At 43.6% G+C, this 14,740-nt stretch overlaps 1 protein-coding gene across 2 annotated transcripts in view; it reads right to left on the bottom strand.

Moving 5' to 3' along the window:
- Positions 1-10,621, bottom strand: part of tmco4 (transmembrane and coiled-coil domains 4) — a 13,358-nt gene extending 2,737 nt beyond the window's left edge. Inside the window, exons 1-13 of one of the 2 annotated variants that reach the window (XM_024293807.2) lie at positions 10,379-10,621; positions 9,887-10,025; positions 6,434-6,608; positions 6,215-6,242; positions 6,020-6,149; positions 5,845-5,942; positions 5,619-5,762; positions 3,732-3,851; positions 2,053-2,217; positions 1,832-1,968; positions 1,480-1,564; positions 1,283-1,400; positions 1,082-1,199 (exon numbers count right to left, since the gene is read on the bottom strand). In XM_024293807.2, coding sequence (XP_024149575.1) covers positions 1,082-1,199; positions 1,283-1,400; positions 1,480-1,564; positions 1,832-1,968; positions 2,053-2,217; positions 3,732-3,851; positions 5,619-5,762; positions 5,845-5,942; positions 6,020-6,149; positions 6,215-6,242; positions 6,434-6,608; positions 9,887-10,025; positions 10,379-10,421 — 1,500 coding nt within the window. In that variant the 5' untranslated portion in view covers positions 10,422-10,621. Of the gene's footprint in view, positions 1-1,081; positions 1,200-1,282; positions 1,401-1,479; positions 1,565-1,831; positions 1,969-2,052; positions 2,218-3,731; positions 3,852-5,618; positions 5,763-5,844; positions 5,943-6,019; positions 6,150-6,214; positions 6,243-6,433; positions 6,609-9,886; positions 10,026-10,158; positions 10,178-10,378 lie in introns of those variants that run through there. The other variant, XM_024293808.2, reaches the window with a different exon arrangement.
- Between the last annotated feature and the right edge of the window lie 4,119 nt (positions 10,622-14,740).

Below are 14,740 nucleotides of genomic sequence, written 5' to 3' on the forward strand. Positions count from 1 at the left end.
TCAGAACCATACGGCTGGACATTACCCAGATTGATGGATGTTTTTATGTAGCAGCGGTGAAGATTTATGCTAGAGAGACACAGAGCCCCCCGTAATCAGATGGGGGGGCTATTCAACTCACTTAAAAAGCCACACCCCCTCAGAGGAAATTTGGAAACAGAGGCTTCAGATCAACATGAAAAATGTCTTTTTAAGACATTTAAGTTTGGGATTTTGGTTAGAAACTTCATAATCATCAATAAAACACTACTGGGAACATTTTTTAACGAAAAACATTGTCATGGGGACTTTAAGTCTCTGCGTCTCAGTGTGGAGAAGGGAGAGAGAGACGCAGCAGTGTATTCTTAATTTTCTCGATAATAAAAAAAATTGTGATAATGAGATCCACTATCTCGTTATCACAAGAAACCTGTAAAAAACAAAAGTAGGGCAGGCTGTTTCGGCTTTCATACTTTTAACCTGGATGTTTCATGTTTTTGTACTTTAAGGTTTTTTTTACTATACTTTATTGTTATTTTTTTAACTTTACTTTGCTGTCTTTAAACAGGACTTATTATTTCTTCTTATGTACTTAACTTTTTTAGACTTTATATTAATGTTTTTTTGATGATACTTTACTGTTTTTTATTGGGCACAACTGTCTTTTTATTTCACTGTCTTTTATTACAATACTTAACAGTCTTTTTCATGTATTTTACTGTTTTTTACTGTCCTTTTTTAATTGTGAGAAACAAATAAATCAACTAAAAAAGTATACAGACTGATGTGTGATTGTGAATCATTTCATTGTAAAGAAGGCAGAAGTTGGTATTTAAAATAGACCTTTTTCATTTCTTTAATTAAACAGTCTTAATAGCTGGTTGAGATCTGAGTCGATAAACAGAAATGAGATTAAATTAGAACTTTTTTCTTAAATTTCTTCTCTCTTTTGCGGCCAGAATATCTACAGTGTTTAGTTTACTAAATGTTGTTTTATTCATTTATTAACGGGATAAAGGGGAGATTTAAACTTTGAATAAACAAAATGCTGGTTTCCAGAAAACCTCCTCCTGCTGTTTCTGAATCCTGAGCTCAGACTCACCACAGAGGACAGATCCACGTTGATGATGCGCCGATCCTGGATGTTGACCGGCTGCAGTCCGGCGACAGACAGCTGCGCGGCGGAGCTGCGGTACAGGAAGCCCAGCAGCCAGTCCCCCCTGAGGAGCGCCGTTCAGCAGGGTCATTAACGTCCAATCACCGTTTGAGACGAAGGAACCGAAAGAGAAACGCTCGCCCTCACCTGCAGTATCCGTTCACGATTTTCCCAGCCACCACCCGCGTCATCCTCTCCCAAGCCTTCTCCGAGCCGTCCACCGGAGCCCCCAGCAGGACCACGTCTTCCACCACGCCCTCACTGCCTGACCAGAGAGCAAACGGTCCACCGGTTTACAGTTATCCTCCAGTCGGTTCAGCTCTCAAGCCCTGAGAAGCTCCTACCTTGATCTCCAGCGAGCTCCTGCAGGCAGTAGTAGATGACACGAGCGCCGAGGCTGAAGCCGATGAGGCTGACGGGCCGCCTCCCCTTCAGGAGCAGGGAGGATCCATCAATCCATCCGTAACCATGTTTTTATGTTTTTTATCAATAAAAAAAACATCAAAACTATGAAACTTTGAGATTTGTTCATGGTTACTGCAGATTCCTCCAGATGTTCTGCTCGGTACGTCAGCTGGAAGCTGCAGTGTTTGCTAAGAAAAGAGGCCGACTCTACCAAACTGCCCCCCCTCTGACATTTATAGGTGAGACGCAGAGCAGCCATCTTGCTTCATCAGCTGAAACATCTCAACATACCTGCTGCCGGCTCCTCAGAACCTGAGCCAGGTGCTTCCCCACCTCCGCCGAGCGGTTCAGGCAGACGCACCAGGGGTTGTCGATGACGCTGGCGGCTGCCAGCAGAGAGGCAGGCCACGTCAGAGCGGTCACGATGCCTGGAGGGGTTCACAGAACCGAAGAGGTCAGTGAGAGCTGGCAGAGGAGGGGCCTCCTCCTGCTGTGCAGTCACCTCCTCCTACCTGACAGCACCGTGTACTTCAGGGCCTCCTGGGCCACCATGCTGACCAGCCCGTCCAGCAAAGAGGTCATGGCTGAACCCAGATCCCGGAGGAAGCGCGACTCCCACACCAGACAGTACTGCTCCCCGCACTCGCCCAGGCTGCTCCACGGGGCCTGGAAGGAGCCTGGAACACAGCAGACGGCGTTTCATGATGGAGAACATCTGAGCAGCACTTCAGCCTGGAGGGCTTTGCAGCCGGCGTGGTGAAGGGGGCACTTGGCGGCAGATGAGTTTGTTTTAGTGGAGGAGAAAGCTTTGGTTTATGTAGAAGCTGAAGAGCTCTGGTGAAGCACAAGAGAGCTGGATGCAGTGACATGTGTATATTAGAGCCGGGAATCCATGAAAAAAGTGAAATAATTAAACGCAAACCTGGAAAAAAATAATCTTGATTATTATCAATATTTTTAGTTGGAATATTTGCCAGCCACTGATTATCTGCAAAAAATCACAATAGGAAATCACGCACAAAATTGTACATTTAGAATGTTTATTTTTAACCCTGTAAGGGCCTAAAACTCAGTTTCTGTCTGTATTTGAATTTTCTGTCTTTTTAATTTTGAAAGGCTACCTGCTGTTTGTTTGGTATCATTTTTACCTTTATTTTATTGTACCTTTATTTAGTCATTTTTCCATGTCATATTCATACACTAGACATAAAATCATGCAAAAAAAGAAAATTCCACCTAGAAAATTGTATTGTATGCTGTGGAAACTCCAAAAATGTTCAACTAACACTTTCTACAACATGAAAAGAAAGTTTTAGGAGTAATTTTATGAAAACAACAAAAATAAAATGTATCAACAAACTAATCAACATGTTTTTGAATGAAAATACTAAAAAAAATCAAGCTAAGGTCGCACCGAGCAGCTCAAAGATAACAATTTCTCACTGCTGTCTATTCAACATTTTTCCTGGAATTCTGCTTTTTTTTGTTTTGTTTTTTATCTTTTTCCTTTTTTCTCATAAACTGTCTTTATTTTCCTTGTAAAAAATATTAAACATTTTTTTGGGAGAAAATTGATGCAGCTGGATTTCAGGTCTGCTCGGCTGGAATCTGCTCAGGTGTCCATTCTGAACCTCTTCCCTCTCGCAGTGTCGGAGTTTCTGCAATTTTTAGACAACGCCAGTTCAGTTAAAGTTCAGTCCATCGAGCTCTTCCTTGTCCAGGCTGACATCCAGCTCAAAACAATATTGCTGGACATTTTTATGTAGCAGCGGTGGAGATTTACCCTAGTGAGACACAGAGCATCAGAATTGGGGTGTGTGTGTGTTCCGGGACGGAGCAGCTCAGCTCCAAAAGCCACGCCCCCTCAGAGGAGATTATGGAAAACGAGGTTTCAGATCAACATGAAAAATGGCGTTTTAAGACATTTAGATTGTAGGATTTTGGTTAAAAACTTCATAATCATAATAAAAACACAACTGAAAAATTGTCATGGGGGACTTTAAGTGAAGCTGCCATCATCTTTTAACCTGCACCAACTTAAAGAATGATTCAGTTGTGTCTATTGTATCGTTCTGTTTATATTAGTGTCTGTGGAGTGTGAAATGTTCCATCTGCTTTGTTTGTCCCTGAAGTGTGAAACAAAACTGCTCTTTGTCAGAACCCAAACAGGAAGTGGACTCCTGTCACTTACTGTACTTGCCGCTGCAGAGCCAGCCCGTCACCGCGATGCTCACGTGGAGATGCTTCCCGGAGTTCATCGGCAGGAATTCAAACTCCTCTATCGCACCGACGCACTTCTTCATTTTATATCCTGCAGAGAGTCATCAGAGTCAGCTGTGGAAAACGCAGAACCAGACTGAGACCCGTTCACTTCTGAGGTCAGAGAGGATGGAGACAAACAGAACCACCAGAACATCACGTCAGCTGTTCTGACCCCGCCGCGTGCTGAGTCAGCTCCAGAGATTCTGAAGAATCCGAATGTGTTTGCTTGTTGAAACCGCGTGATGCAGTTTTAAATATTGGCAGATCTGAACTGATCTGCTCAAAAACGCCTTTCTGCAGCTGGCGCCGTTGGACGCCACTCTGTCTCGTTTGGTTTCCTGCTCTGATTCCTGGACGTTCGGTCATTCTCTTTACATGTTTGTTTAAACCCTTCGGAACCTAAGGCCCAAATCTCTGTATTTGCCTCTCCTTTTTCAATTTAAAAGACTACCTGCTTCTTATTTGGTATCATTTAAATCAGCACAACCTCTCCTATGTGATACTACCTTGATTTAGTTATTTTTCCAAGTTGTATTCACACTCTAGACATAATATCATACAAAAATGGAAAATTCCAGCAAAGAAAGTGTGTAATTTTGCTGAAGAAACCCCAAAAATGTTCAACTAACAGTTTTTACAGCATAGAACAAAAGTTCTAGGTGTAATTTCATAAAAACAACAAGAACAAATGTGTCAACCAACCAATTTACATGTTTTTGAATGAAAATACATGAAAAAATTCCAGGCGAGATTCACAGATTTCTCTGTGCCTCATGTATAAACAGTAACTGTTGATAGAAGCTCATCACAGCCTCACATCTCAATGCTGAGACCTTTCAGCTGTCGTCAGACAGACTAGTATTTAGTCTGCCAAAAACATTCAAATTTATCTTCTGTCTTTGACCCGGTTTGTTGCATTTTTTTTCTGAAGTTTTCCTAATTTTGTCAGTGGAAAATAATAAAAGCAACAAGTCTTTAGGAGTTAGCTCTAGTTTGATCCAGCTGCATCAGGTGATCTGCTCACAACTTTTAAGCAGATCCAGCTGCTCAAAGGTTGTGAGCATTCAAACGCTGCGCTTTACCACCAAAGTCCAGCCTGCTGCTGGCAGTGAAGCACGGAGGTTCATTAAATTTTAGATAACGCTGGTGCTCGTTATAGAAAAATCCTGTCGGTCCCCATCCAAAACAAAAGGATGATTGGTTTCCTCATTATTAATCTCTAAGAGCTGTCAAGTAGCTCCGCCCCCTGCAGCGGGTCCTTCGCTGCACGCTGCAGCCATCAGATCAGCCTCATTTAATAACATAACAGATCGCTTTTATCTAAAAACTACAAATAATTGCCACATTCTTTCTTTCATTCAATACAATCTCAATCACAGAATGTTAAAATGAGTTGAAGTTTGGTTTAGACTGAGTTTTATAACTCGATCAGGTATCCGTCGGTTCCAAAGGCTTAAACCGTACTTCTTTTACCAGGTAGCCCCGCCCACATACGTGTACATAAACGCCGAGCAGCAATGTGCAAGTACAGGCTCCAACAGCCAGGAAGCGGCCTAAAGGATTTGTGAAAGACCTGCTGCTGAGCCAGGACCGGTTCTGAATAAACTGTGGACAAAGAGGTCAGAGGTCTCCAGCTGGTCGTCATGAGTCCAGATCTACAGATGATTCTGGAAGTCTAAGAAGAACTGGACTGAAGGAAGGAGATGGAGAACTTCAACGTCTCTCCTGGTTTACCAAGCAGCTGATGGGAAATGTTTGAAGGTTTTATCCTGTTTCTGGAGGAAACATTCCTCCACATCACGACTTGCCATCTCACCAGTCAGTCCGGCCCCCGCCGCCCCAAACAAAGACGCCATTATGGCGATGCCAGCGGCTGAGCCCAGAGCAGCAGCCCCTCCCGCCCCCAGCACGGCGCCGGCTCCTGCTGCTACCAAAGGTGCTGCCAGTCCTCCCGTCACGCCTGGAGACAACACCCAAAAACACGGACGGTTATTTCTCCCCAGAGATTCACAAACTTCCGTCGACGGACGGCTCCTCCTCACCGATCACAGTGCCTCCCCCCACCGTGGCCAGCCCGATGAGGAGGTAGCGCCTCAACTTCCGCCCTCGTTCTCTTCTCAGCCGCCGCGTGGACTCCTCCCTGCAAAGGACCAGATGCAGAGTGAAGCTTCATGAAGCTCTGGAGGGTTCCGTCTGGGCTGCAGAGAGGAACCTTACTCGCTCTCCTCTCCCGCCTCCCTCAGCCTCTCCCCCAGAGTCTCCTCAAACTCTTCCAGCCGCCGTGGGGGGGTACGTAGCAGACAGCTGACGTGGCGGATCAGAACCCGGGCTCTGGCATCGTACTGGCCTGACAACAGGAGGCGTCAGCACCCCTCCAAAGCCAGCAGTCATTTCATTTCAGAAGAGTCTTACCATCTTTGATGGAGAAGGATACCAGATCCTGAAACCAAACAAGTCCATTCAACCGACATTTTTCTAACATTTTCATCCACAAACAAACTTGACCGAAGCAGGACGGTTACATCCTTAGTTACCTCAGCATTCACCTCTATGTCTCTGCATGTACATGTTTTCATCCCCTAAACTCCTTCACGTGTCCCAGCAGAACATTTCTGCTGGACAGTGCAGTACCTGTACGATGGGCGTGGCTCCTGCAGCCAGAAGGGGGTCGGCTTGTAGGATGGACAGAAAGGTATCAGAACCCTCCACTCCTAGACCTGACAAGAATGCTCCCATGACGGGCATCACCGACTCGTCCAGGTCCAGCCAGGTCACCAGGTCCTTCAAGAACTGCTCCCGGAAAGATCTGGGAAAAAGGGAAGACTCAGGGGTTGAAGGACACAGATTCTGGATCCAAAGACTGGGATGTTGTCTAAGTCTTTGTTGTCAGATTCTTCAGGATCCAAAGACTACAGGGGCAACCCCAGCAATCTTGCAGTTTCTAAAGCAACCCAGAGCTACTGGGTTGCTATAGAAACTGCAAGATTTGGCAAAACAACCTATTAGCAACTTCAAAGCAACTTCTTAGCAACTATAGAAACTGCAACCCCAAGCTACCACCTGGCGGTAGCTTGGGGTTTGTATAGAAATTGGGATGTTGTCTAAGTCTTTGTTGTCAGATTCTTCATGATCCAAAGACTTCAGGGGCAACCCAAGAAATCTTGCAGTCTCTATAGCAACCCCAAGCTACCGGTAGCTTGGGGTTGCTATAGAGACTGCAAGATTTGGCAAAGTAACTTCAGCAGCTACTGAGGTCCTGCAATGCGATTTGAGCACCAGGCACGGCTTGGTGGTCCAGCAGCAGCACGGTGTGGCCGGAGTTAAAATATCTGAGCATTGGAGAGGTTGCTGCATCGCATCCACCAATCAGGGACTCAGCTTTGAATATGTGATGTGTTGATGTATAAGCGACAGGCGCGGCGCGAAGGTCTGCCAGCACCTCGATTTGAGCAGCTTGGCGCGAATTGGGCGGCACCACCAAAATGTGAATTCTTTTAGTTTGACAGGTCGCTGTATCGCATCCACCAATCAGGGACTCAGCTTTGGATATATGATGTGTTCAATGACTCAATCAATGACTGGATAAACTCCACCTACCCCAGGAGGCTGTCTGATGCAGAGACAGCCTCATTGGGAGGCAGTCTGCTGGGAAGTGTCTCCTGAACTACACAATGTTTTTCTTATTTTCATCGAAACAATAGTAATAATAAAAAAATGTCTTCCTATTGCATTCTTGTTTTTATTTTATTACATTTTTCCATGTGCAACACTCACTGTTTGGAGCATAAAAGTTTAAACATTAAGTGTTCTCCAAAACTTATTTTATACGCAAGCCTAAAGGTACTTTCACTCTGAACGCGATTCGTGCGACAAATTTGCATGCCCCACCCCTCTTTCGCCGTGTGTTTCTGACGCCGTGGCGGCATGTGGGAGGAGCTACCAGCTCTGTCTGTGGATATCTCACTTAGAATGAATGGAAGACAAATACAAGGAATCAGGTTTATTTATTGTGAAGAGTTCTACAAAAACATCAGTAATCGTGTCTCCATGTTTGGGTTTATATGATTACTATTCAAAGATTTTTTCCGTACAGGGGGTGTGTCTGAATGACAGTCGCTTCCCCGGTGTCTCTGTGTCTCTGTGTCTGAGCTTGAAGGCTCTCTGTCTTGTATTAAGCCAAGGGGGATTAATACGAAACAGTGAGCACCCGCAGCGTCTCACTGTCTGCCAGCATATCAAGCCAGTGAGACAAAGCCACCGATCTCTCCAGTGTCTCCCGCCATCGCCCCAAAGTAGACAGATGAGCTCTGAGAACCTGCAGCTCAAATGGGTAAATGAAAAAGAGGAAAGTTCTGGACAAAAAAAGCTCACTTTAGGTTAATATTTTACCCGATGATCGAGTCACTGAAAAAGTCCCGTACCTAAAGCTGAGTTCCTGATTGGCAGATGAGACGCAGCGACCAGTCAAAATTCAGGTTTTTACATTTTGGCTGTGCTGCCCAATTCACGTAATCCAGCTGCTGCCAGACCTTCACGCCTCATCACTCAAATCGCGCCGCAGGACTTCAATTCGCCTCAGAGTGCGCCTGTACCATTGATAAACATCGGAGTTGGCCGCCTCTGCCGCGAGAATCAGTGTGAGTGCACCTTAAAACTGCCTGTCCTACTTATTTCTTTTTATCCTTTTCTGATAACGAGATCCACCATCTCATTATCACACAGAGACTTTACTTGTTTCAAGTCTCTTTGTTTTGTGGTCAAAAACAGAAGAAGAAAATGCTCCCTAAAAGTTGTTTTTTAGTCTATTTTTGGATTTATTGGTGGAGCTACGCTCCTCAAATGTCTTAATTCTGTTTCATGCACCAGCACTCTAAAAACTAAAACCCCTAAAACCCCAGACGACAGGTTGAATGACAGAACTCCGGGATGACGAGCGTCTTTGAGTGGTGCGTTCACTGAGCTCCGGACATTAGCGGACTCAGACAGCCCAACTCAGTCTGCTACAATACTTTCAGGGTGGTCGTGGTGCAGTGGTAGGGCGGTCGACTCCTGATCGGAAGCGAGCGGGTTCGACTCACGCCTTGCCCGCCCATGTGTCGAAGTGTCCTTGGGCAAGACATCTAACCCCGAATTGCCTCTGTTGGGAGGTTGGCGCCAGTGTTCGGCAGCGGAGCCACCACCAGTGTGTGACTGTTGTGAATAGGTGAATGGGTCTGTGACTGTGAAGCGCTTTGGGCCCTCGAAGAAGGGTAGATACAAGTATACGCCATTTACCATTTCGTCATTTTTATGAAATCAGCAGGAAAACAAAGAGGAAAAAAATGACAAAATGAAATTAATCAGTTATAAATGGCAATACCAATCACAGACATGGAGGTTGATGCAAATTGGTAAAAACTTCTTCCAATCACCTCGTAGACTGATGGTCTGTCGGTCTGTGATTGGTTGACTTTTGTGGCACTAGTTGCACTGCAGAGCAGAAGAGAGAAAATTTCTTTTGAGTGAAAATGTGCTTGTTTGCAGGTATTTTTGAGTTTCAGTATATGATTTTCTTTTTCAAGTGCAAAATAATTTTTTGAGCAAAAGAAATTTCTAAAACAGCGAGTGTTGCATTTGGAATAATGGCACTAAAATCACTCCATAGAGCAGATCCTGCAACTTAAGAACACATTTTTGAACAGGTGTTAAAACATAATTCACGAAGGGGAGGCGGCCGAGAAGGGGAGGGCCTCCATTGACACCGCCCCCTGTGGACTCTGCAGTAGCTAAGAAGTCACAAAGTGACTATAAGGACTCTATTGTTTGTTTTTATGTACAATTACATTTCCAAGAAGGAGAAAAAACATACATTTCTATTTATAATCCTGTCAACAGATTGAACTTTTTTTTTAACTTTTTAAGAAAGAGATATTCAAATGTTGTAAGAAAACAGTCATTTATTGAAGAGGAGCTGTTGGGAAAATATTCTGCAGTGGCCAATCCCTCAGCTGTTGTCTGAGTCTTTGCTCTCAGGTGTTGTCAGATTCTCCAGGATCTAAAGACTCAGGTGCTACAGGACACGTGGATTCTTTTGGATCTACTCACCTGTTCTCACATCCAGCAAAAAGCTGTCCTAAGGAGACTCCACACAGCGCAGACAAAGCAAAGCGACTGGCTTCAGGCAGCTGTCTGCTGATGACCTTCTCTTGCGGAGCATCTGGTTCTGGTTCTGGCCCCCCGGGATCTGCAGATCAATGGTCAGGATCATGAAAGATCCATTAGTGATCTACAACAACAAAACTTTTCTACCAGAAACATATTTTCAAAGAATCCCTTCTGTTTCTGAGAGTGTTGAAACATTTCTCCTCTGAGCTGACCTCAACCCAGAAATTCTCGTCTTTGCCTTCATTTCGGCTTTAATTAAACTGAAGCCAAACCTTGAGTTTGACTAAAGTCGGCCCTTTGAAGAACAGCTGGCCGGCCGAGCTGAAGCTGAGAGCGGCTAAAGCCGAGGAAACCCCGCCGAACAGCATCCGCTTGGGTCTCCCTTCTGTCTCTCAGTGCTGTAAATTCAGCTGGAACAACAAAAACTTTCACCTGGTAAGAAATCTGAGTCCATGTTGTTTAGTTTCTCCTCCATGTCCGCAGACCAACTTTTGGTGCTTTCAAGGACTCGCGGTGAGCTCGGAATTTGCAACACTTGTCCGATTCTTCTTAAAGATTCGTTTTTAAACAATAATAATAATAACAATCATAATAATAATAATCATCATAATCATTTAAACTCTGATTACTTTGTCCCACGCGAAATCTTAGCGGAATGAGTCACAAGAAGATTGAAAAAAATAAAAAAATACATTTTATAGAATAAAATTATTTTTGATAAATTTAATGGCCATACTAGCGGGACAGTCTATCAAAAGAACAGTTTCTTAATCTTACTTTATAATATTAAGTACTTTTTCATTGGTTTATTCTCTTTTATTGTAAGTTTTTATATTTACCACAGTTTAAAAGGCATCGAAAGACATAAAAGTGACGTCACTTCCACGTGTTCTCGGAAGAGGGTAGAAGTTTATTTCTGATTGAAATCTGACATAAAAGTGAAATATTTTGAATTATTTGGGACTGCAATGAGCTGTTTTCATTCACATAAACTAAAATCTGACATCCTGAGACTTTAACTGAAGGATCTGCAGCTTCACTCGCAGATGTAGAAAACTTTACACCAGAAAATCCATCAGTGATTCTCAACTCTGACCAGTAGGTGAGAGTGTGACTTCAAGTATCTCCACTCCTCCTCCAACTACTGACACGTAATTCTTATTTTAGCTCTTAGAAAGTGTTTATTATATGATATAAAACAAAAACAGTGTATTTATTATTCAAATCATATTTAATTAGAGTATTGTATTACATTACCATACATTTTATTATCATATATTATATTATATTATATTATATTATATTATATTATATTATATTATATTATATTATATTATATTATATTATATTATATTATATTTCAATATATTATATTACAGTGCATTAGACTACATTACAGTACATTACATTATATTACCTTATATTATATTAAATGATACTATTTATAGTATTTTATATTACATTATATTATATTACATTACATTATATTAAGTGCTTCAGTTCCAGAAGAGCATCAGAACCTCGTCAGGCTGCAAATGTGTGACGCAGCAGCAGCAGGTTTTCACGCTCTACAGGTGACTGAGCAGACTTGACGTTTTGAGAACGTCTCCTCATCTTTTGCCTTTTGAAGCAAGCTGTTTCTTGTCTCCCATCCATGTTTTGTAGGAGAGCAATTTTATCAGCAGCCATCATTGGTAGAAACAGCAGTCACTGAAAGAAACCAAACAGACTGACAGAGAAGGCAGACGGCGAGGTAAAGTGCGCTCTGGAACCCCGAGGAGTTGACTGATTATGGCAGGAAGAATGTTGCACAAGCTGCTTAGCATAATGGATAACGCTGCAGAGTTTCTGCACAACGTGGAGATTAAACAACAGAGTGCATTCAGCTGCAGGCTTTTTCAGCTCCACTCCAGTGCAGGAGGTCATTCCTGCCAACAGAGAAACTGTAATCACTTTCTACAATAACTATTTGTTCCAGTGTTTGGCTGCTTTATGATCAAAACTCACTGCAGAAATTACATTTCCTGTTTAAATGATTAAAGTCAAACTCAGTTTAGCTTCTCACAGCCGCTTCGCAAATTACAAATACACTTTCCAACATTTATTGTCCAATTTAATATTCTATTGTTGTCTTTTCTCATCCTAAAGTTCTTTTTTCATCCCGTAGTTCTACCTCTTTTAATGCTATAGTTTTTGTTTTTTTTTTCTATCTTAGCCTTCTGTTTTTTTCCATTCTATAGTTGTCTTTCGTTCAGGGTGAATCACGTTCACTGTAAATGTAGTTGATCTGCTGAATGCACATTTTAGCAGGTGTGTATATTATAACTGATGAGATCCAAAAAACTGAAATATGGATTTGAACAATGTTTGGTCTTGGTGCACATAAGTGAGAAATGGTTCAAATGGAGATTTGTTCTTTGCACTGATCAGATAAGTGAGCAGATTTTGGTTAAAGTTTCAGTTTTTAGGTTTTCCGTCTGCAGCTCCTCCACCGTTCACAGATCCCAGCTCTGAATCCAACACAAAGGCAGAAGACAAACACCGGAAAAGGGCGAGCAGGTTGATTAAATTCCCAGCAGGCCTGCGCGTGGACGGGCACTTTGTACGGTGCGGGTACTTTATCAAAATGATGTCCCGGGCTTGTCACAGAGGAATCTGCAGACCTGCATGAGCCGTATGTCTCTGTCTCTGAAGGTCTTCCTGTTTATACTGCCCTGAACTCTCTGGAGTGTCATAAACAGGCCTCTACATGCGGATGCATCGGCACTGCCGCACCACTGCGTGTGCCTGCATTTGAACTCTGTTTGTATCCGTAATGATGTGGGACTTGTCCCAGACCAACCATTTTTAAACATTGCGGTGCATTTTCCTTAAGTAGAGGTTGGGAAATAAAGAATCCTGCATGTCAGCCAAACCGCAATAACTGCTGCTGTGCATGTGGAGCATCAAGGGTGTCACTTATGAGCACATTTGTAAATGGTGGTGAGTCCTGCCTTTGGATTGTGAACCAGCTGTGATGCTGATAACTGAGCTAGTAGGCTTCCAGAAGTTAGAAGTACAGTGCACTGGGGTTCTATCTTCTATTTCTATCTACTCCTCTGTTCTTTATAATTTGTTTTTAGTTCTCCATGCCTCTATTCCAGGGGTCTCAAACTCAATTCAGCCGGGGGCCGCTGGAGGCAGAGTCTGGGTGAGGCTGGGCCGCATCAGGATTTCCTCAAGAAAAACTCTGATAAAACATTCTAATGTTCTCAAATATCTTTTTTTTTAACACGAAATATTGACTGACTGACTAGAGAAAACTAATTATTTTTATTCAGTTTCAAATGTCTGTATTAACAGCTCCTCCTTCATAGAGAGAGAAGCCCTGGTACCCAGAAAATCTTTGAAGGATTTCATTTTTTGTAGATTTTTGTAGAATTCCTCACAATAAATAAATCTGATGTATGTGCCTTCCATTCATTGGAGGTGTGGGGTGCTCGCATGCGCCGGCTGCATCAGAGCGCATTCGGGGGCTGCTTTCCATGGGGGTCTATTCAAACGCGCGTAGCAGAATATTGGACTTCTATTCGCGTTTGCATGGACTGGAATGCGCGCCGACACAGCCGGTTTGTGAACCTTAAAATTCACCGACGCGCACGCAGGCGTGGCCTCAGGATCACATGTTTGTCAGGCGGGAGCAGCGGATCCCCGCGGTGAAAGAGGGCGGGCCAAAGGTTTGATGCTCAGAGGTTGGGGAGCTCTGATTTAATAGGAACAGTCAGCACGTCGATAAACCTTTTTCCTCTACATCTTATGTATTCCATTCATTCTAAGTAAGATATCCACAGACAGAGCTGGTAGCTCCTCCCACACGCGGCGCGGCGACAGAAACACACGTTTTGAAAAGCCGCAGCAGCAAATTCACCACTCGAATCGTGTTTTTTGCTCCATGGTTTCTCCTCCCCCAGTCGACTGGAGGAATGAATGAGTGAGTGAGGCACTGGACGCCGATGTCCCGCCTCTAGAGCCATATACCTCACTGTGATTGGTTCGTTCAGCTCTGCACACAACAACTGTCATTCACATCAACCTTTCGAACCGCACTAACATTGATCTTTCATCTTAAGATGCGGGCCGCAAATGATCATCCCGGGGCCACAAATGGCCCGCGGGCCGTGATTTTGAAACCCCTGTTCTATTTGGTGCAGTGTGATTCATGTGTTTTCCTTCTTTCCTCAGGAGAGATTCCAGATTCTAGGTGGCTGTACTGTACTGTACTCCTGTTTCTGGCCGTGGACCTCGTTTCTGGCTCGTTTCACGTCCCCACCTCTCCTCCAGTTGCATCTGGATCAAGCCCATCTGCTACCCACACGTGTCAAAGTCAGAGCCCGGGGGCCGGATCCGGCCATCCAGATCAATAACAATCACACTATTGAACAAAAGTTAAATCCACGTCTTCATTCACCAATCACTGCTCAGCATTTCTCATGTGAGGAAAACAGATAAAAAAATCATCATCTCTACAGACTCCTTCCTCAGGTGGAGGTGACCTGTTCTACATAGTTGGAGGTCAGTGGTGTTTCTGGAAGGTTTCCTCATCTCCACTCAAATGGAAGCATGATTCTGAGCTGATTCCATTACAGGTGGATTCAATCTCAAAACAAAAAGGTCAACAATCTCTGAGCAAAGCGTTTGAGCGCACTCAGTCACCATCAAACCACAACAATCCAGAAACAGAGAGTCAGTGGGTGGAAGTGTCAAAATCAAGGCAAAGACAAGGTCATTTTATTTTATTGTTATCAATGGCCCGAT

Source organism: Oryzias melastigma, linkage group LG7, assembly GCF_002922805.2.
Source record: "Oryzias melastigma strain HK-1 linkage group LG7, ASM292280v2, whole genome shotgun sequence".
NCBI classification, from domain to species: Eukaryota; Metazoa; Chordata; class Actinopteri; order Beloniformes; family Adrianichthyidae; genus Oryzias; species Oryzias melastigma.